General features: G+C 40.5%; 1 protein-coding gene across 2 annotated transcripts in view; it reads left to right on the top strand.

Moving 5' to 3' along the window:
* RBM33 (RNA binding motif protein 33) overlaps positions 1-11,641 on the top strand; it is a 162,701-nt gene extending 151,060 nt beyond the window's left edge. For both annotated transcript variants that reach the window (XM_067542720.1, XM_067542719.1), the window contains exons 18-19: positions 4,359-4,447; positions 4,667-11,641. In XM_067542720.1, coding sequence (XP_067398821.1) covers positions 4,359-4,447; positions 4,667-4,715 — 138 coding nt within the window. In that variant the 3' untranslated portion in view covers positions 4,716-11,641. The remainder of the gene's footprint in view (positions 1-4,358; positions 4,448-4,666) is intronic.
* Positions 11,642-21,768: the final 10,127 nt, after the last annotated feature.

Raw genomic sequence — 21,768 nt, 5'->3', positions numbered from 1 at the left:
CATGCATATTGCTATTTTTAAAGGATTGTCCAACCTGAAGAGCCTGTCCATCCTGTCCAATCAAGTTATTTTCACTGGGTTTTTTGTACCAAACTTTGTTTCATGCTTTCCCATGATCAAACAGTGGAAAATGTCATTGTCACATTAAAGTCATGTTTGCCATCTAATTTTGGTATGTAACAACTGAAAAACTGAGGATTTTAGCAAACTAGTGTGTTTAGTTAAAGACTGTTTATAATACACGATGTGAATAGAAAATACTGTAGTGTATGATGGGTACCTCATATCCTTGTGAAGAAAGTTTCATGTTGTATACACATACTTCGTATGTAGAAGCATGAATGTTTTCCTGTTAAATTGAAATGTCTCACTGAAAGAAAAATACAATTATTTTCCTATTAATGTTCCTTGTGTAGGTTACCTAAATATTAAAAGAAAAAATTAAAATAACAGCCTTACTTCACTGGTGCCAATGTAGTTTTCTGTTGTAATAATCAAAAGGTGACTTTAAACATTCCCTAAACACTCAGTGAAGTCCAGACATTAGTCCTCATGCATATCCTATGAAGAAATACTACAAAACTCTCACTGGAAACATTTATGCAAGTTTACACTCAAATTCTGGGACAGAGGTGGAATAAAAGGCACACTAGAAGCAGAGGTTGGGGGTCCATAGAATTTCCGTGTGTCATGGTCTCTCCCTCATAATGTATGAGTTTGGGGCTGTTGCCACTGTCATGTTCATAGCTGAATCCTATATGTTGACAACATAAGGATTACCTATAGCTGACTAATTTTTTTCCCCTCTCCTTGGGATTGCCACCTAGTCATGGAATTTTTGTGTCAAGTGTCTTCAATTATTATTTTTCTTCCCATACTCATTATGAGACAGTCCATCTGGTGATGAATATGATACGCTTGCCATTCTGAGGAAGTAGTCTCTTATCTAGGACCTAGGTGGATTCTCCTGGTGTAATGTGGTCCGTTATGCAACTACTTTATTCCTGCCTTAGAGTGAAATTAAGTTATCCAGGAAAATAGAATAGTTTTTACCTAGGGTCAGGGAGAGTCTGTATGCAGTGATTGTTATAGTCATCTTTCACCTTTCTTTTGACCATTTCCCTTTTCGGTGCTCCAGGAATCTTGTTAACATATATGGCTAGCCACTATGCTCATCTTTGTTTTTATGGGTTTGACTTTTAGCACAAATGCACTTGACCACTTCCCAAGATGCATTTCTTTCATGCTGAAATTGCTCACTTTTTGCCCTTCCATGTTTGGGCACTTTACCTCTACAGTTGAGCCATTGGTGGTTTAATACCATCTTCTTTGCCTTAGATGGTAAAATACTAATCTAGGATCCATTATGCAGTGGTAATTTCAGTATTTTGATAGCAAACCAAAAAGCTTAATGTATTTGACAGCCAATTAAAGAGGGGGAAACATCATTATACTGCCTGGCTGTTCTTCATTGAGAGAAATAGTGAAGACTACACTAAACTACCTACCCAGGGGCTATCAGAATTTTATGCTAAGTGGAAAAAATATGAAAAATTTAAAGAATGAATTTATTCAAGGCAGAATACACTGTCAACACTTGCTGTAAAGTTATAGATCTTTTCATCTGGTAATGAACTGTGACAAGAAAAAGCAATAATTTTGTCTAGAAATGCCCAAGAGTGATGCTGCTTTCTCCCTGCCTTCAAATATTCTGGAAAAATGGGGGTATTTAAAGAAATACTTTTTAAATTTTATTTTGTAAAAGAGCAAAGATTTGCTTCTTACAATCCCCCAAATACTGAGGCAACAAATGTGAATATTTTTCCTGAAACTTTGATAATGCTCTTTTAATTTAAAGCAAAGGAAAAAGTTACTGTGCAAGTATCCATGACATGGCACTAGCCACAGAGATCCTTGAGCAGCAGCAGAGAGCTGGAGAGCTTCTTGAGCTACCATACTGGAGCACAGGCAGCATCTACTTGAGATCAACTGAAGAAGCAACCATTCAGAGCCATGCTGGCTACATTGTGCTTGGTTTTGTCACCTCTTTCTAAGGAGAATAGTGGGTTTCCATTGTCCAGCTGTAGGAGAGATCTAGATTCCCCCCCGCCCCCCCCCCCCTTTTTTTTTTGAGATGCTCCATTCAGCAGTAGGTAGTGGAGTCTACTGTCAGGTAGTAATTCTGCAATTACAGAAATGCGCAGCAAAACTGACTGAATAAAATGCACAACAAGGTGGCCTCTGGTCTTATCCATGCTCCAAGCCACCTGCAATATAATCTTAGGGTATGTCGAGACTGTCCCCCTACCTCCCACCCGAAAAAACCTGTGTTCTTAACTCAGGTTAGCTGACCTGCATTAGCAAACTTGGGTTAAAATAGCAGTGAAGGCATGGCAACTCAGAGCAGCTCAAGTTAAAACCTATAGGGGTTTCTGGGGGTGAACTTGAGCAGCTAACCAGAGTTAAAAGCCAAGTTGCCGTGTCATCACTCCTGTTTTAACCCGGGTTTGATAACGTGCGTTAGCTAACCTGATTTAAGAATGCATCTTTTTGCAATATAGCCCTCCCCTTAGATATGACGTAGTGATATGGTAACAATTGCAGCAACAGAGTGAGGGAGAACAATTTGTTACCGTAATAACATCATGTGTTGATTTTGTTTTGGATTGTGCACGTCTTGAAATTCTGTTGTAGATGATAATCCAGTATTTATGGCTGGAATGCTTCAGAGTCAGTTAGAATGTGTCCACACTTTAAGCCCAGGGTTAGTAGCAGTTGAGTTAGCAGACCTAGGACTTGAGCGTCTACACTCGTTTGTAACTCCAGATTAGGAATTGTTGAACCTTGGCTCCCAGCCTGGGGCTCCTGCATCTATGCATTATGTAGGCCTGCATCCAGCCACTCCATATCCCAGACTTCCTAGCACCCTTCCAAAATGTGGCTGCTCTAGCACTTTGTTCATGGTGCAGTGTGGGAAAACTTGACTGTCCAGCAAATTTGACTGTCCAGAGGACAAAGAAAGTCAGCCAGTGGGGTTCTGGGATACTTTTGACGGACTTCCAGACCACAGATCCAGTGGGGCTGCATATACACTGAAAAGCAATAGGACTTGAACCCTGGGTCCTGGCTTGACTCATGCGTGGATCCTTCATCTCCATCGGATCCTGGGACTCTGGGTCCGAGCCCTGGGTTAGTGCAATTTGTGTGTAGATGGATGGGGGTTAGGCTTGAGCCTGAGTTTGAACCCTGGGCTTATATTGTGTTGTAGACTTATCCTTAGTTTGAGAAAATAATTCCCAGAAACATCTTTATCGGTGTGATGCAAATTGGGATTAATATTTCTTAATTATAACTTTATCAATCCCCATGGAAGTTGGAGGGTGCCTTATATACAGTCTCTTCAATTAAACCTTCCCTTCCCAACTTGAACATAATTCTGGACTTCAGAGGTTGTATATTCATCTTTGGAGGAAGGGAAGTGGGACACATCTTTTAGGTGAGTCTCCAGTCATGCTGAACGTTTGTCACATTTATATTTATAAATCAGTAGCTGCTTTATGTGCACATCATATGTAAATATATTTTTCTGCATGTCTCAGATTTCTTCCAATTGCCTTATACATGAAAAGTTTGCCATTATAATAATTAAAATGCTAGTTCATAATTTGTTTTTCACATTAGATGGCAATCGGGAGTTACCAAAGCACTGTAACTTTTGTATTTCAGTACATCCTGTAAATTTTCCCTAATGTCTATCAAAAGCCAGTCCTATGCATTTTTATTAAAATAGAGGGCATGTGGCCTAGTGGTTAAAGCATGAGGCTTGGCATCAGGAGATCTGGATTTTGTATGTGGCTCTGCTACTGTCTTAATACGTGTGGCCCTGATTCTTCAGTATGATCCCCATGGCTAGATCCTGGCACGTAGGCCCATGTTGGATACTCCCAATGAAGTTAGTGTGGCGCTCTGCAAATGCTGTGGTCTGCCCACGTGAATCTGATTGAAGGGTTAGGGCCTAAACTTCAACAAGATACTTAGCTATCTGTGCCTCAGTTTTCCCATCTGTAAAATGGTGGTTTGGACTCTAATCTCTTCTCTTGGAAAGCTCCATTGTGCTTCCAACTTGGTTTCTGATCGAAGCTCTCCATAAGAAACAGCAGGGAATTCCAGTTTCACATCTCAGCTATGTAAATAATACTAAGAGTCTAATTCCCTATTACAGGCCAATAAGCCTTTCTGGTAAAAGACAAATTAGCAGTTTCCCAAAATTGCAATGTCTCTGAAGCAAAGGTAATGAAATTTTTTGTAGAAAGTGATCATATTTGAGAAAACAACTATTTTTTTTTTGTCTTCCACAGAGTTTACAGATGCTTCCTCAGCAACGGAAAGCCATAGCAAAATTTAAGGAACCAGCACATGCATTAGCATTTCAACAGAAATTCCACAGGTAAATATTTAGCCATTGCTTCATTCTTTAATTTATCTGTCCTCCTTTAAAAGCTGAAATCATAGTCTCCTATGAGAGCTGCATATCTAAATCCAATCAAATACATATTTTACTACTGACCTTCATAGAACCTTGTTTTCTACTCTCCATAAACATAGTAGTACAAACTTATGTGCTGAATACAGAGTATATTTTAACTATTTTTTTAACATTTTACAGGCATATGATAGATCTGTCCCACATTAACGTGGCCTTGATAGTTGAGTGAGCATAACTGATAATGCTACCAGAAGCATACTGTGGAGCTACACAGGAAGAAGATGCAAATGCAAAACCATCAGGATCTGAAGTCTTTTCAGCTTACATTCTTTCTTTAACTGCTCTGTAGAATTACAGAAAGTAACATGATTTCCTCAAGATAAGCTGAACTTAAGAGGATCTAGCGAAATGGAGTTTTGTGTTCGATTTCTTCACATTCTGTTGTAACCACATGGAACTACAGATTTTTTCCAAAATGCATGTAGATGTTGTTCTTCAAGATCATACTGTGTGGTCACAGTGACTTGAGTTGAGAAAAAGAACACTTACATTGAAACATTTAAAAAGTTTTTTCATAGCAAAGAATATTTGATAATGGTTGCTCTTATCTTCAGGGCAGGGTATTTAAATGAGAACTCATTTCTCTAAACAAAACACATGTATATCATTCCTCGGAGAAGATAGAAGTTGCGTTCTTTCATAGATTAAGACATGGTCTACTTGATCGATAATATTATTCTGAGAGGCTTTGGAGGTGACTCTGGAAGGCTGTAGTTTCTGTTTTTGTAAATATGTGAAATCAGTTCTTTATCTTCTAGTCGGACACATATTCCCTCTACTCCTTTCCCCCCTCCCGTTGTGAAATGAAACACTTTGTAGGAATAACATTGTTACATTCCTCCCATAGTTTAAAACTGAAGGATCTTGACCTTCACCTTTCAATAGCATAGGAGGTAGTTTACTCCTAGTAGTAATTTATTACAGTTTAGATTGTTTTTTAAATGGGATTACAAGATACAAGGAAACAGTGAAACACTTAAGCTCGTTTTAAAAGTAGGATGACACAAACACAGTGGTACATTCCCAATAGCTTTTCTTTGTGCCACATAAAAGTATGCTTAGTCTTAATCTTTGTCAATTAGCAATTTTCTTTGAGATTTATTTTGTGACTAATCTAAACCATTTTTTTAAAAAAAAGTTAAGCAAAGACGTAGAATTGTGACATGGTATTCCCCACAAAGATGGGATTATGAGGATGTGGTTACACTGCCAGTGAAATTGGCAGTTTCAAAAATTATGTGCGAACATTCAGGAGATTGCATTTTATAGTTGGTAAAATCCATTATACTTTCTTTGGATTAGAACCATCTGGATGGTATTTCCAAAGGAACACGTTTTCAGTTACTTTTGGACAAATTTAGCAAAATGCCATTGTTTATATCCGAGTGCAGGTTTTATGAAACATTTTCTTAGTTTTTAGTTTGTGGGATTTTCCTTCATTTTTTATTTTTAGAACATACTTTTGAGTAATGACCTACTTTTTGAAGCGGTCACCTACGGAAACGTCCATAGGCTGAGGATACTGAGGTAACAGAAACAGAAAAAACACTAACATGATTTAGTGAATCTGCAGGACTTGTGAATAAGACCTAAAATACAAGTGCCAAAACATGGAAGAAGAAAATTAGTTGCTGTAAATCTTAGCTTTTTTGTAGGATTTAAAGGTGACAAAGTTCATAGACTTTCTAATTGGCTTTCTCACAATAAATACTTTTGTACTGACTTGCAATTAAGTAGAAGTTACTAAAAAATTAATGATTGAGCAATAAATACTAAAGTCTCCTAGGTAACACTGCTTTCTTTTTCCACTGAAATAATGCAAGAATAATGTTGTGTTTACATTATTACAATGGAAAAATGAACATTTTTAGGGAATAGTGGTTTCTAAAGCCATTTGCATCTTAACAAAACATGTATCTTGGCAGATCACAGTAAGATCAGTAGAATGTTAACATATGAATGTGGGTTTTGTTCAAATCTGAGTAGTCCCCATGTATGCATATCTAGTCTAAATCATAACATTTGGTGCAGTTCTCTGCTCAGGACAGATCCAAGACTGGGAGTAGTAGATGTGTCACAAGTAGAAATGCGTTGGTGGAGCTGTATGTGAAAGCTAGCGCCATGCCTGACTCCACAATGCTTGGCTCTCACTAGTGCTCTTCCCGTTTACAAGTATTAAACGCCACAAATTTTGTATTTTTTTATTGTTCAAAAGGAACACTTACATCCCGGGCTGTTAAATATGACAGTGTACACCCACTGCTAAGGAACTGCTTCTCTGTGAGGAGAAGGTTGGAAAAACATCCAGAAAATAGATGGATTTGAGTGTCTGCTTATGGAAGTATGGGCTGGATGTGACTACAAATAGTTCAGTAGGCGGAGTTCAGCAGTGGGCAAGCCTGCAGCTGATCAGCTGTTCTTTTATAAGCAGATGTTATTGTTGGAATATGAATTCTTTTTTTGAGGCCTAATGAATAGGGGTCCTGTACCAAGCCCAAAGAAGCCAATGGAAAGTCTCCACTGACTTCAGTGGATTTTGAATCAGTCCCTAAGAAAGCAACATTTCGCCAACTGGAGGATTAAGAATTTTTAGTCAGGTTTTTAAAAACTTTTTCCCACATAAGCATCCTGTGGCATTGAAAACAGACATGAACCATGTCTCCTAAACTTACCAAATAGAATAGAGGCGATGTAAGCATTGTTTAATAATTGTATATATATCCCTTTTGGTAGACAGTTACTTTAGATTACTGCTTGTGCATAGATAGTGCACAGACACATTTGATAGTGACTGTAGCTGCTTATCACAGTAGCTGGGTATCATATGCTGACTTGTGAGTGTGTTGTCTATGTATGTATGTCTATATGGATACAATTATGTACATACATACATCTGTATATTATAAATCCTTTTAATACGATGGTCCTCAAAAAAGTACAATAGTAAAAACAACTACTAGGTTTAGGCATTCATTAAAAATGTTTCAATAAAACATATCTTCAGTAATAAATGCCTAACTTAAAACTGGATTTGCTGGCAATGACTAATTTGAATGATAGCATCATGGTTTGGTTCCATTTGTTGTAGCTCCTCCCACAAAAGCAAAGGAAGTAGAGGTAAAATTAGAAGGCCATGTTATTTCCATGTTCTCTTACAGCACGTCGTTAAATCCAACCATCTTAAGTTAATTTTCTTGGAAGATCTGCTGCAACCATTATCTTGTTCTTTCTTTATCATGCATTTAAAATAAGATGCAGAATGCAAAAATTGCATTTAATGTACAATGTAAATATGGAACTTTTAAAATTAAACGATGTAATTCAAAGTGCTTACAATTCAACCACATCTTAGCTACTTGTTAGTTCTTTTGTGTTGTCTTCTCTAAGTTTAATGGACATAGTTCCATAAATGTTGCTGTGTTTTTGTGTATCTCTTCAAATTTTTATAAAGATGCTAGTAAGTCAATACATATATCCTGATCTGTGTATTATTTGTTCACAAGTTTCAGAGAAGCTTAAATTTAGTAATGCTATTTTAATAGGTAAATACCGTAGGTGATTATGTGGAGCCAAATATATTTCTTTTCTTTTTCAGTTATCTTGTTTTGATCTTGTGGCACTTCTAAGTTCATTTTATCACATCTTGGCTAGTAGATTGGTCTGGCCATATTATGTGTGAAATTTTAGAAGAATGTTCTTAATTTTTAAGAAGCCTCTGTCCTTAAAGGTTAAATGGATTCTACAGTACACTGGGTCTTCACATTCTCATGTCAAACCAAAGTTTGGGGTTTTGGGAGGTTTCTTTTTTCTTGTATAAGTATGAAGAGGTCAGTCTAGAGATATTGTTTTCAAAGACTGGGAGCTTGGGGTGATTTTAGTTTTTGTTATTCAACACATAATTCAAGTTGGTCATGTTAACATTTTATTCTTATCACAACATCAGAGATCTCAGGATAGCACATTTTGTATGATGAAAACGGAAACCATTAAAAATATTTAAGGAGCTTGGTAAAATCATATGGATAGGGAGAAATAGAAGTGCAGGCCTATAGAATCTTTATAAATATAGGAATTGCTACAAAATGTTTTATAAATTATAGTGACAGAATTTTTTAATTTAGCAAGCTGATATGGGCCAGGAATTTTACTGACTCATCTCCAATATAATTAGACAAAAGATTGATATTTATAAACATTGCAGTCAAATCTACAGAATCTAGGACAAAAATAAATCTTTAAACTAATAGGTTTAGTTCCCATTTGGGGTTGGTTCTGAAAACTCACTTTTAATTTTCACAGCTCTGCTTCAGGCCCTTTTTGCAAGTAAACTACCAGGCCTTCATTGGGCATCTTAATTCCTTTCATAGTAGGAGTCCATTACAAAGATTTAGCTTGAAGCACTTGTACAAAACTGTAGGTATTCTCAGTGTGCCTGTGTACTATTACATTTATTACCTTAGGTTCATTATAGCATCTAATTCTGACTACTTTGGGAAATAAGAGCATTTTATTTGGTCCTGAATTATTTTGAATGTTTACACAATATAGTCTCTTCAATGTGGTCAGTTTGAAAAGTTTTGCCCCTTCCAAGAAGATGCTGTGGGCACTTCCTAGAATTAGCAAAAGTAGCTGTGTGTGTTGCCTTTATCCATAGTTTGACTTTTCTGGATATGTGCTAGATTTGATCTCCAGCATACTCCTATAGATGTGCTGTGTCCTCCCCATTAGTATTGAATATATTCTGTGTGTTTCTATCCAAAGGATATGCTTCTGGCTTCACATACTCACTGTTAGAAGGATTTTTGGTTTTGGTCATCTAGGTGTAACTTTTTTCTTTTTAGCTATTTTTGGTACTTTTTGATTTTTCTAGCAGCAGTGTTGGAAGAAAAATAAATGTGGGGGAAAGAGGAGCGGGACAGATTGAAGAAAGTCCACTAGATTTTGAGAGGAATAAATCAGTAGGGTAATTTTAAGGCTCTTGTTTCAATGTTACCTTTAAACTGGCTTTGATTATGAAATGTTACTGAGCACCATTCTTTAAATCTGAATCAATTCAAGAGTTTTAATACTAAAAGTATTTTATCTTAAGTTAGTATAAATCCTAAGGATTTTATGTAAGGTTTTTTTGTAACCTAGTTAATTTTATCATAAAAATGCCTACATTTTAACTTCTTATCTACATGAGCGCAAGGTCTTGTGTACAAAAACACTGATTCATATTGGATCCTCACGTATACCATCTTCTGGTATAATATGGTTGGGAAGGATCATTTGTTTTATTCTTTAACACTGCCTTTTGCAGGGCATTTTTTTAAGTCTTCAGTTTTCGTTTCTGTCTTTAATTTGGTGGGAAGTGCATTATCTTTTCCACTATAAAAGTTAATGGGAAGGCTAATTTCACTGGGTCTTTAAGCACTTGTATTGCTTTCTCACGTCTCAAGTTGGACACTTTTTTTTTTTATTTTTCTAACTCTAAATGGAAAGGATCTTTGTATATATTTAATTTCTCAACAGGTTTACATCAAGGATTTTTAACTTAACAGCATCGCAGTTAGTTGAGCTTACACTACTTTAAATCTTATTACAGATTAAATGTAGCTTTTTAAAAAAAAAGTTCTATGTACAGTTACTTAAAAATATATTATGGCTGAAATACTATGTACGATTATTTGGAAAATCACATGTTTAATGAAGCATTTTACTTTCACTGCTATTTTTACTTTTTTATGCGTTTCATAGTTCAGGCTTTTCATTGTGTGTAGTAATTTTTCTTATGTCTGACAGGTTTACTTTGCATAAATAGAAATAAAACTACTCGTTTTCCATAATGAAATAATTTTTTGCAGGACTACTTTGCCGGAGATGGGAGTTTTCAGTAGTTTAACTTTCAAATTAATACTCATTTTCATTTACAGGTACAGCAAAGAGAAGACTAACACTTTTATTTACAGTTGATCATCTGTCTCTGATGGAGTATATAATTTACACTCTAAAGAAGATACATTATTAAAACAAGTCATAACACAAATTTTTTACCAAGTTACCCCTGGTCACCTTGGATCCCTTCACCCTTTCCCTATCCCCTTTCTAATTTCCCTCACTCCCAGTTCACCTGCAAAAATGTTGATTCTTTATTGCTGTCTTTTCTTTGGCTTTCTTCTCATCTCTGTCCATAACTTTCTCTTTCCGCCTATGTGACAGTTGTGGCATCCATCTCTCTAAAGCCGTCTCTATTCTAGTTCACTAATAAAATGTTTTGGTCGCCTATATTGAAAGTAAATAGCACTGCATCTTTCCTACAGATGTTAGTTGTAAATGTTTGCGCATAAACAGCTACCGTCCAAGGGAGGGGTCATTTTTAGAGGTTTCACACTTTAGGATGTGTTGCACATTCCAAAGATGTGGAGAAAATATTACTTAACCTTAATCATTTCGCTTCACAGCTCTTTTCCACTTAGGGGAGTGACAGCAGTTTCCAGAAATGCTCTAGCTTCTGGGGCATACCAGGAAATATGGGACTAATTACTAACTTTTTCCTTCCCTTTACTTTTGCAGGAGTTCTATTCTTGAATTCAGTGATAGTAATAGTACTTTATCATTGCCACTTAGAGATAATGAGCACCTGTCAACACAATTCAACCTCTATTACTATTACTGAATGTGATCCTTCCTAACCTGTAAACTCTTTAAGTGCTGGATATATTTGGGTATATTGGAACTTGAATTTAAAATGTACTGCTCTAATCTGGACTGTGAAACTTGTGTTTATTAGGAGTTCAGAATATAAATTCAAGAGACGACTGTATCATGATACTGACTCCACTGTGGGTTCATCTGCCTCATGTTTTCTACAGCATCATCCACACACATTATTTTACTTCTCATTTCTCAAGTGTTACATATGCCTGATTATACCAAGCCCTTCCATTTGCATTAGATATCTTTCTGTGGTATATGCTCGGTGTGAATGTAAAAATGAAAACACAGAAATAATGTACAAGTTCCTTATGTGTGATTCCATACTTCAAATGTCAATATGTAATTAAGTGTATTTATTGTAACTAAATTGTGTAAATAAAATATTTTTTTCCTTTTCTTTGTAGCATATTGCCTTTGTATCTTGTTCTTCTGCACAACATGAACTTCACATTTGTCACAAATTATAAATACCATGTATCATTATTTCTATTACGGTAGCACCCACAGGTTCCCAATCACACAGAAGGGTCTCATTTTCTAGGCACTGTACAAATAAGTAGAACAAAGACAATCCATGACCCAGAGAGGTTGCAGCTATTTGTTTTAGGGCACTACAGGTGAATAGCAGACAAATAGGAAAGGTGACAGCTAGCAGTAAAAATATGGTTATTTTTACATAGGTTAGTAATCTTAAGTGGCAAACAGTTGTGGGTGGCCATTAGCTTCGTCCGTGCCAGACAACATGTTCATAATTCAAGACCTGATACAAAGATGTAAATAACCCCAGTGTGATCATGATGGACCAGATTCTGAACACAGTTACATCAGTGTAAATAGAAAGTAATTACACTCACTTAGATGTATCAGTGTAGCAGCAATCAGAACCAGATCTTATATTCACAGTGCACTTCTCGTATTTCGTAGTGTGATTTATCAAGGCACCATTATTTACATAAAAATGTGTTAGACTATTGTGGACAATTTATGTAACATAAGAAGGGCCCCAGTATTTTCATAATGAAAAATAAGTTTTGAGACTTCAAACTGCTGCATGTGAAATAGCTTGTAAGCTTTCAGTGTAGTGTAGCTACCAGTAACTATTACTGAGCATAGAACATGAGAAAACATCCTCCAACTACAGAATAGACTGTCATGACGTTCCCAAAGTCCTTAAATTCCTGCTGCTATCCACATTAGACATTTTAGTGACCACTGATTCTTTGAGATCTCAGACAGTTTAAGTAAGATGCTCATGTAAATAAAATATCTTCATGTACTGGATCTTATGTTGAAATATACAGGAATAGCCTATTGTTTGTACAAAGTATTATTTCATTTTATCCAAAATAAAATCAGTTTTAAGCAGTCGAAGACCAATGTTTACAAAGACTAATTCTGAAATAATTTGTGTAGGATGCCTGTAGCTAAGCTTTGTGAAATTAAAACCCATTTGAGGTTCTCAATCTCATACATTTCAGTACATTCCTTTCAACCTAAAAAGCTATTTTAGAATATTTTAAGGAGTTTTTACCTACACCTTTTCACAAAGAATGTATAAAGCATTAATATAATAAGTTTAGCAAGAGTACTGTTTCCATTTGTATTGGTCTGTCCACAATGTAGCTTTAAAGGCTGAAACAAAGGGCCCATTCATATCCATGGACTAGACAGTTAGTTCTGCCATTCTTCCGTGTCTCGGCTCTTCATAGGAGCTGATCTATTAACTTGCATCAAGTTACTTGCATTCCGATTATTTGATTTTAAGAACACAGTTACCCAATTTGTATTGCAAACAAAACTGGGAGTTGTCCAAGGGAAGGATAGGGGAAGATGGAAAAATGTTAATACATGGTTTCATTAACCTTTATCACCATTCCTTCAAGATTTTTACTCTGTTCTATAGGTTTGAAAGACTTTGGGTCCCAAGTTGACTCTCAGCTCAACATCTTCATTAATGATCTGGAGGATGGGGTGGATTGCACCCTTATCGAGTTCACGAATGAACCTAAGCTGGGGGGAGTGGCAGATACCCTGGAAAGTAGGGATAGGATACAGAGTGACCTAGACAAATGGGAGGATTGGGCCAAAAGAAATCTGGTGACGCTCAACTAGGGCAAGTACAGAGTCCTGCATGTAGGAAGGAAGAATCCCATTCACTGCTACAGACTGGGGACCAACTGACTAAGCAGCTGTTCTGTGGAAAAGGACCTGGGGGTTGCAGAGGACAAGAAGCTGGATATGAGTCAGCAGTGTGCCAAGAAGGCTAACAGCATATTGGGCTGCATTAGTGGAGCATTGCCATAGATCAAGAGAAGTGATTATTCCCCGCTATTCGGCACTGGTGAGGCCACATCTAGAGCATTGTGTCCAGTTTTGGGCGCCCCCCCCCCCCCACACACACACACACACAGAAAGGATGTGGACAAATTGAAGAGAGTCCAGTGAAGGGCAACGAAAAATATTAGGGAGCTGGAGCACGTGACTTGAGAGGCTGAGGGAACTAGGCTTATTTAGTCTGCAAACGAGAAGAGTGAGGGGGGATTTGATAGCAGCCTTCAGCTACTTGAAGGGGGGTCCAAAAAGGATGGAGCTAGGCTGTTCTCAGTGGTGGCAGATGACAGAACAAGGAGCAATGGTCTCGAGCAGTGGGGGAGGTCTAGGTTGCATATTAGGAAAAACGTTTTCACCAGGACTGTGGTGAAGCACTGGAATGGGTTACCTAGGGAGATGGTGGAATCTCCATCTTTGGAGGTTTTTAAGGCCTGGCTTGACGAAGCCTTGGCTGGGATGATTTAGTTGGGGTTGGTCCTGCTTTGAGCAGGGGTTGGACTTGATGACCTTCCGAGGTCCCTTCCAACCCTAATCTTCTATAATTCTTCAAGCAACCTTTCTATTTGAAACCATTTGCTTTATACCAAGGTCCCAGGCAAGTATTCCTTATTAACCTGAATATAGTTCTATTGATTTCAGAAGGGCTATTCATGAGAGTGAGGCCTTACTCATACAAAGAATGCATGATTGGGCCCTATTGCGTCAAGGCTACCTGCCCAAAGCTAAGTGCTGGCCCTTTTAAGAAAGCTCACATCTATATTTCTTTTTAGATCTTTTCAGCTGTGTTGCTATTAAGGGAGTTCTCCGTCTTTGTGACTGCATATCTACCTTTCAACCTTAACAAGAGGTCTTCACAAGAGGTTCCACTGGGAGTTGGCAGGTCACCATGGCTGGTGCTCCTTCTCTCCAAATCTTACATCACATTAAAAGACAGCTCAACATACATTTCATGTTTCCTTAATACCTTTCCATGTAGGTTCCTGTTGCAGTTACCCACAGAAATGTTATAGCCGCAGGTGGGATGGGAGATTGCCTGTGTGATTGAGAATGGGGGAGACGGAATCCATGAGAATCTTTCTCTTAGGATGTGGTCCACATTAGGAACATTTTTGAAACTCCTTAGGATAGTGAATATTTCAAGTCTTCCAGTTTCTTGTCCACCAGTTGAGTACTGTTTGAATGACCTATTTTTGTGCAAGAACATACTATTTCCATGAAAATTTTCAATGTGTCTGGGGGAGGTTACAGGTTTTAGCAGCATGAGTTTGGGCCATGGTCACATTACTCTTAACCATCTAAGTCACAAGTGGGTTATGCAGTTGATCCCATATGGGTGTTGATTAAATGTTTACACCATTCCACACCATCATATATTCTGTATGTTACAGAAACTATTTCAACAAATAGTTTTAGGGGATTTTAAGGAATCTTTTAAATGTTTTGGGGACTATTTCATCAATCTGTCTACCTGTAAAACCAGGCACCTTCGTTACCATGAAACCAAATAAGTAGGGATTGGAGGGTATGAAATTAAAATTAAATGTGTTAAATTAAAATTAAGCTGTTACTTCCCCAACTCTGAATCTTGCCCATCCTCACCCTGTGGAATATTGATTTTATTTCCCAATAGAAGCTTAAGGGTTTGCAATGTTAGAATAAGTCCCAGAGAGATGGTTTAAGCATCATCTACACTTAAAACCATTCCTGTATAGCTATACTAGCAAAAGCATCCTATTATGGACACAGTTTATGGTAGCAAAAAAGTGTTTCTGCCAGTATAGCTTATACCAGCTGGCAAGTGAAATAAGATATACTGGCAAAAATCACTTTTTTCCTCCCCATGTCCCACCTACAACTGCATCTACATTAGGGCTTTCGCTGGCATAACGCGTCACACAACCTAACCAACCAAAAAATCACACCCATCACTGACGTAGCTATGCCAGCAAAACTCATAAGTGTAGACATAGAGGGCAGGGGACCCATGTAGATGGAGGCATATAGACGTAGGCCATAGAGGGCAGGGGACGCAGTTACAAGTGCTAAGTTTACAACACAGATAAGATCCATCTCACCTCATATGGAACCTGTTCCATACCCTTAATCATTTTTGTTGCCCTTCTCTGTACCCTTTCCAATTCTACTGTCTTCTTCTGAGATGGAGTGAATGGAACTACACGCAGCATTCAAGGTAACTTAAATCAGATGCGAGGCCCAGGTAGTCTAGTGTCCAGCTTTCAGCAGTGCCTGGTTTCAGAGGGAGGAAGCCACAGTAGACAGATTTGTGCTAATCTGCCTCACACATTAGGTCTTATCCTGGGCTCTAATAGCTTGGCTTAAACCCTGAAGCATGAGCTATAAATACCCCTTCCAAAATGTGTTGTCATTAGGATTGTTCTGGATATTCCTGCTATCCACATAAATGTACAATTCCGTATTGATTTGCTAAGTTCTTGGCTTCAACTTCCTATGAAAATGGGTTTCACAGTCTAATTACACATTGTTTAAAAATATTTCATTTTATCCGTTTGACCCTATGTTTTAATAATTATACAACACCTTCGCTTGGCATGACACTTTGCAGGGAGATAAAAAGATATGGTCCCTATGATAAATAATGTATCCGTTTGCTTGTGCAACCTGCTGTATGGATATCCCCTCTACTTAAGATGTGTCTATATTCACACACTTTGTTGTAGTCTGTCAGCTAGGCGGTGGCATATGTAGGGGCCTTGCAGGTCAGTTTCCTGTGGGAGGAGAAATCACTGATGTGGTGTATGGGTATTTTCCAAGTGTAACGTATTCATTTCAGATAATCTACACCAGCGCTGGAACAGAGAGGGTCAGCAATGCAGGCAGTGCCCTCTTTCAGGGAATCTGAGTGCCCGATTCCCAGGAAGCAACTCTGCCTCTGGAATTCACTGCATTTAGAGTCAGGTAGAGAGCAAAAATCCCTTTTTGTTTGCCACAGCTCCTCCAGAAGGAAACCACATCACAACTAAAAAGATAAGCATTTCTTCAGTGCCGGCATGCTAAGAAAATGGTAAAACTACATGCGCCTGCTGGTGACTCCTGCCATCACATTTTAGAAAGTGCATTCGTGGCGCTAACCGAAACACAAGTTCAGGACATGTCCCCAGGAGATTTGTAATACTTGTTTGGTGACATCCAGGCCAACAGAGAGGGTGTACACACAATCTGCACTAAAGAGTAGAGTTGGTTGAAATGTTCCAAATTTTGAAATGTTGTGTTTTGAAAAGCCAAAGCATTGACAAATTTTCTATTTTTCTGTTTGTCTTTTGTTAAAATCGGACGGAAAATTAAAGCAAAAAATCAAAATGCAAAAAATGTCAAGCGTCTCACTTAGCACTACTGAACTCCTTAACACTGTGCTTCAGTGGGTCTGAAATGGTGCAGAGGGTCTGGTGGATTACCTCTGTACTGGAATGAATTTCTGCCCCTCCTTCCCAAATTCACTATCTTCCCTCATCTCTTGTTTACGCCACACCACTTCCCATAATGGACTGTTGTCACTTTTGCTGTCCTTTAACTTAGAATAGGAGCTCCATAGGGCAGGGACTGTGTGTGAAATCCTGGCTCCATTGAAGTCAATGGGAGTTTTGCTATTTCCTTCAGTGGTGCCAGGATTTCATCTGTCATCTTGTTTTTTAATTTGCCTATAAAGTGTCGCGTACAATTAGGGTGTTGTGCAAATATATTTTAATTTTGCTTTTAGGTGTGTGACAGTGGAATTAAGTAAGGGGCATCCTATCACTTTCCTTACGTCCAGTGCCAGATTAGAATTTTAGCCTCAAAAAAGACAATGAAAACAAAATCATTGCGCAGCTGAATGAGAGGATAATTCCTTTATCCTTTAACTCTGATGCAGAGATTGCGAAGAGGCCAGTTCATGGCAAAGTGATACTTGACTGCTTGTTCCTAACACTGAACCTTCCAGGTTACAAAAGGTGACACACTCTGTAAGAGATTTGTTTTCATCCATTGAGGCCAGAAAAAATGCATCTCTCAAATTAAAATAGGAGGATGCAATTTTTCTTGGGCCTTTCCCACATGACCCTTAATCAGCAATATCCAGGATGAGAACACACTTCCCGTTTTATGGGTGGGGGTGGGGAAGTAATCATTGCTCATCAGCTAGTCCCTCAATCACTGAGCTTCAAACAGCTGGTGGTACATACCCCTCCTTTTAATTTAAAATTTGCAGTGTCCTTGCTCTTGACTCTCTCTATTGCCATGGGTTTATTCTCATACATTTTTATGAATTTAAAAAAAAAAAGAATGTATGGGGGAAATGGTGGTGAGTATGTGAAAATTATAACAGCTAAAAGGCTATCTCATTTGTAAATGAGGCCTAAATGGTTATATGCCAGCAGCTGTTTATAGTTCAGTGATTGAGTCTAATTGACAAGAAGTAATTACCTCCTCTCTAAAAGGTGAAATGGGTTCTCCTACTGTGAATACTGCTGATGAAGGGGGTTATGCGGTTGAGGGTTAGAATGTAGGCAGGATCCCTTCTAAGTGTTATGCCTAGAATCTTCGTGCCCTAAACAGACTCAAATAAATCTCTTCTATTGTAGTTTTGCTTATAGGTGATGTTCCTCTTCAATGATTCAGCACAATTCACTGGACTTTGTGTTTCCAGGGAGTTTCAAAACCAGGGCAAATGGTTTATTAGGCAATTCCTCCTCTTTTGGGTATGGGCTTAGAGCCAAAACACTTCCCCTGTCACTGATTGAAAATGGCTATAGGTCTCTTAGTTAGTCCTTTTTGTTTCAGGGGAGTGGAAATTTACATAATTTATTGCAAGGAGTTCTATGTGCTTTTGGGGACTAAAAGCACCTTTTTTGTTTCATGGTAATAGTGGATACCCAGGAATTGTGGATTGTGGATACCCAGGAATAAGCCTAGGCTTGCATAGCAACTCCATACACGTGCAATACCTTTATGTGCAATAAAGTCGGCACAAACTAAGAATCTTCTCTTTAAAAACTTGTGGGGATTCTAAAATGCAGTTTACAAGAAATCTGAACGAGGACATGTCCTGAAGAGCTTGCATGTATTTCCAGCAGGACCTACCATTGAGAACAGCTTGCCTACAAACTTCACCATTCCTTTTTGAGCAGTTAGCTCCATGGGGTCTGAGTAGAATGGTGCTGTCTGAAATAAAGGGGGCCCAAATCTAGAACTCGGGATCATTGCCTTCAAGGCTCTGTGTATCCTAACCCCTGCCTACTTTCCTGCTCATCTCTTTCCATTACCCTCACCCCTTTTGTTCTGCTCCAGTCACAGGACTAAGTACACATCATTGTGTCCACATTGCAGTCTTGCTCCTGGGGCTTCTCTCGTACTGTCCTTCTCCCTGGCATACCTGAACTGTCCCTTCTTCCCTCCCTGCCTGACATGTCTTCTGCAGAGATGCTAATGTAATATTGAAGATTCAAGCATTGAGGAGCTAACAAAACATGCTTAACTTCATGATTATTTGCATTCTGGTACAATACTCAGGATTGGGGCGCCAGTGTGCTATACACTGTGCAGAGAAAAACAAAACTTACTATGCAATTTAAGATAAGATGCTATAAGTTGGCAGGCAGGAGAAGGTTATCAACAGGAGGGAATGAGGGAGGGCAACAGTAATAGGAACATGTGGCTACTCTGCTCTGTCCAGAGGTCAGTGGTGCCTAGTAATACTTTTGTTTAAATTATAGGATTTAATCAATAAAACACAAAACAGCACATCTCACTAGCCATCGTCACCAGGCAGTTTCCCATCAGCATCATGGCAGCAGTGGACCATTCAGTCAGGCTGTTCTTCATTGCTCCTCTTCTCCCCTTTATATATATAGTAACAGGGTCAGACCAGCTAGCTACCGGAGCATGCTACTATTTGAGATCACGGAAGTGGGAAGGCTTGTCCACTGCTAAAGGCCCCTCCCCCAACATAAAGGGAGGAGCCACTGGACCCGGGACTCAATTGATTTCAGGGGACAACTAATGAGAAAACAGGAAAGGGCGTGAAGCTCAAAGGGTCAAACGGAGGGAACCGGAAGGGGACACCGAGCAGAGAACCCCAGACAGCGCCCACTGCTCCCAGAAGGCATCTAGGGAGGCAGTGAACGCTGCCCAGAGGAAATCTGCCCAGATGCATGAGCGGATGGAGGAATGGAAATAGGCCCCACAATTACAGAGCACCCCCTCGGCCAACCTCCTCTTGCTGGTGTTGTAGATGGCCACCTTGGCCAGCGCTAGGAGGAGGTTGACAAGAAGGTCCTGCGACTTTGTGGGGCCCCAGTGGGGTGTGCGTAGAGGAACAGGTGTGGGAAAAAGTGCAGCCAGAACCTCAGCAGCACGTGGGGCCGGGGCCCAATGAAAAGCTCCGGAGGGCTAGGACTGAAGGGGGAACAGGGAGTGCCGTCTCACAGGACCTGCTCAAATTAAACTCGAGCAGCGGGAGGCAAAGCTGCCCTCACATCCTGGAGTATGCACCAGGGGGTTCAAATGGTGGAGAGTTCCATGCACCGAGCCAGCGCCTGGAGACCCACCCAGTCCTCCCCGTCCCCCCCCCCCCCCGGTCATAGTCCAGGAGGTCTCTGATCCTGATGACGCCTGCAGGACCATCCTCCATTGCACCGAGGAGGCCTCCATCACCTGCACACGGCATTGGGGGTTGTATAGCAGGGGCTCCGCGAGGAGGTTCTCCCCCTCAATGACCGCAACGGACCTGGAGGCCAAGACCAGCCTCCAGGCTCGGAGGAGGTCCTGGTAGAAGACCGGCAGCATGGAGAGATCTTGTGGAAGACCTCTTGGATGGAGATAAAGGAGCAGCTGGTCGTATCAGAGTCCTCGGAGGCGGCAGCGAAAGGTGTGCATCAAGTGGCTCCACACCGGACTACCTGCATTATAAAGGAGTCTCTGCAGAGCCTGGAGGCGGAAGGTGTGGACCTGGCTGTGGAGGCAGCACAGGCCCTGCCCTCCTTCCTCCAGGGGGAGACTCAGGATCCCCGCAGAGACCCAGTGCAGTCCTGGCCAAAAGAACTCCAGAATTGTCTGCTGGAGGTGGGCCAGGAGTCCTGGGGATGGGACCAGGGTGTTGATCCGGTGCCAGAGCCTGGACAGAACTAGCTGGTTGAGCACCAGAGCCCACCCCTGAAGGGAAAAGCACCAGAGCAGTCCTGTCCACCTCCGCAGCCATTCAGACACCCTGCCTTCTAAATCGTGCCATTTGTCCAGTGGAGAGGGATGGGTGGCAGAGCGGTAAATGCCCAGCTAGAGCAGTGGACCCATGCTCCACCGGATGGCTTGATGGCGCGGGTGGGAGGGAGCTCGTCTGCCACCCAGCCCCTACCATCAGGCCAGAACTCTTGACCCAGGTGGAGGAAGCCGCTGAGTAGACTTCCAGGCAGGCCTCCAACCATACCAGGCCACCCGGGTCCTGGACCACAAGGAGTACATCGTTGGCGTATGCTGACAGGACCAGCCTCAATTCTGGCTCGGCACATCAACCCGTCATTCTCCAGCAGAGGAGACAGAGGAAGGGTTCGATGGCCAGAGTGTACAGCTGGCCTGACAGTGGACAGCCTTGACTCACTCCTCACCCAAAGCTGACTGGTTCGGTCAGGGTCCAGTTGAGCCCTGACCAGGCACTCCGTGGAGGCGTACAGCACTTGGAGAAAGCCCACAAAATGGGGCCTGAAGCCAAATGCCTGCAGGGTGCCCAGGAGATACCTGTGGTCCATCCTGTCGAATGCCTTCTCCTGGTCCAGGGCCAGGAGGGCGAATGACAGACCATCCCTACACCCAAGCTCCAAGAGGTCCCGGACCAAATAGAGATTGTCGAAGATGGTACGTCCCGGAACGGTGTAGGTCTGGTCGGGCTGGACGATGTCCTTCAGCATGGATCCCAGCCTCAGCGAGAAGGCCTTGGCTATGATTTTATAGTCCGTGCTGAGGAGCGAGACGGGACACCAATTCCGAAGGTCACGGAGGTGCCCCTTCTTGGGCAACAAGGTGAGCACGGCCCGCCTGCACGAGAGGGGGAGCACTCTGCTGCCCTGGACTCGGCCCAGATGGTGGCTAGGTCCAGGCCAAGGACATCCCAGAACACGCGGTAGAACCCCACAGTCAGCCCATTTGTGCCTGGGTGGTTATTGGTGGGCATGAGATAGAGGGCT

Source organism: Emydura macquarii, unplaced genomic scaffold (genome assembly GCF_026122565.2).
Source record: "Emydura macquarii macquarii isolate MOO-44397 ecotype Brisbane River unplaced genomic scaffold, CSIRO-AGI_Emac_v2 contig_719, whole genome shotgun sequence".
Classification (NCBI taxonomy): domain Eukaryota; kingdom Metazoa; phylum Chordata; order Testudines; family Chelidae; genus Emydura; species Emydura macquarii.
This window is presented reverse-complemented; position numbering and strand designations above follow the sequence as displayed.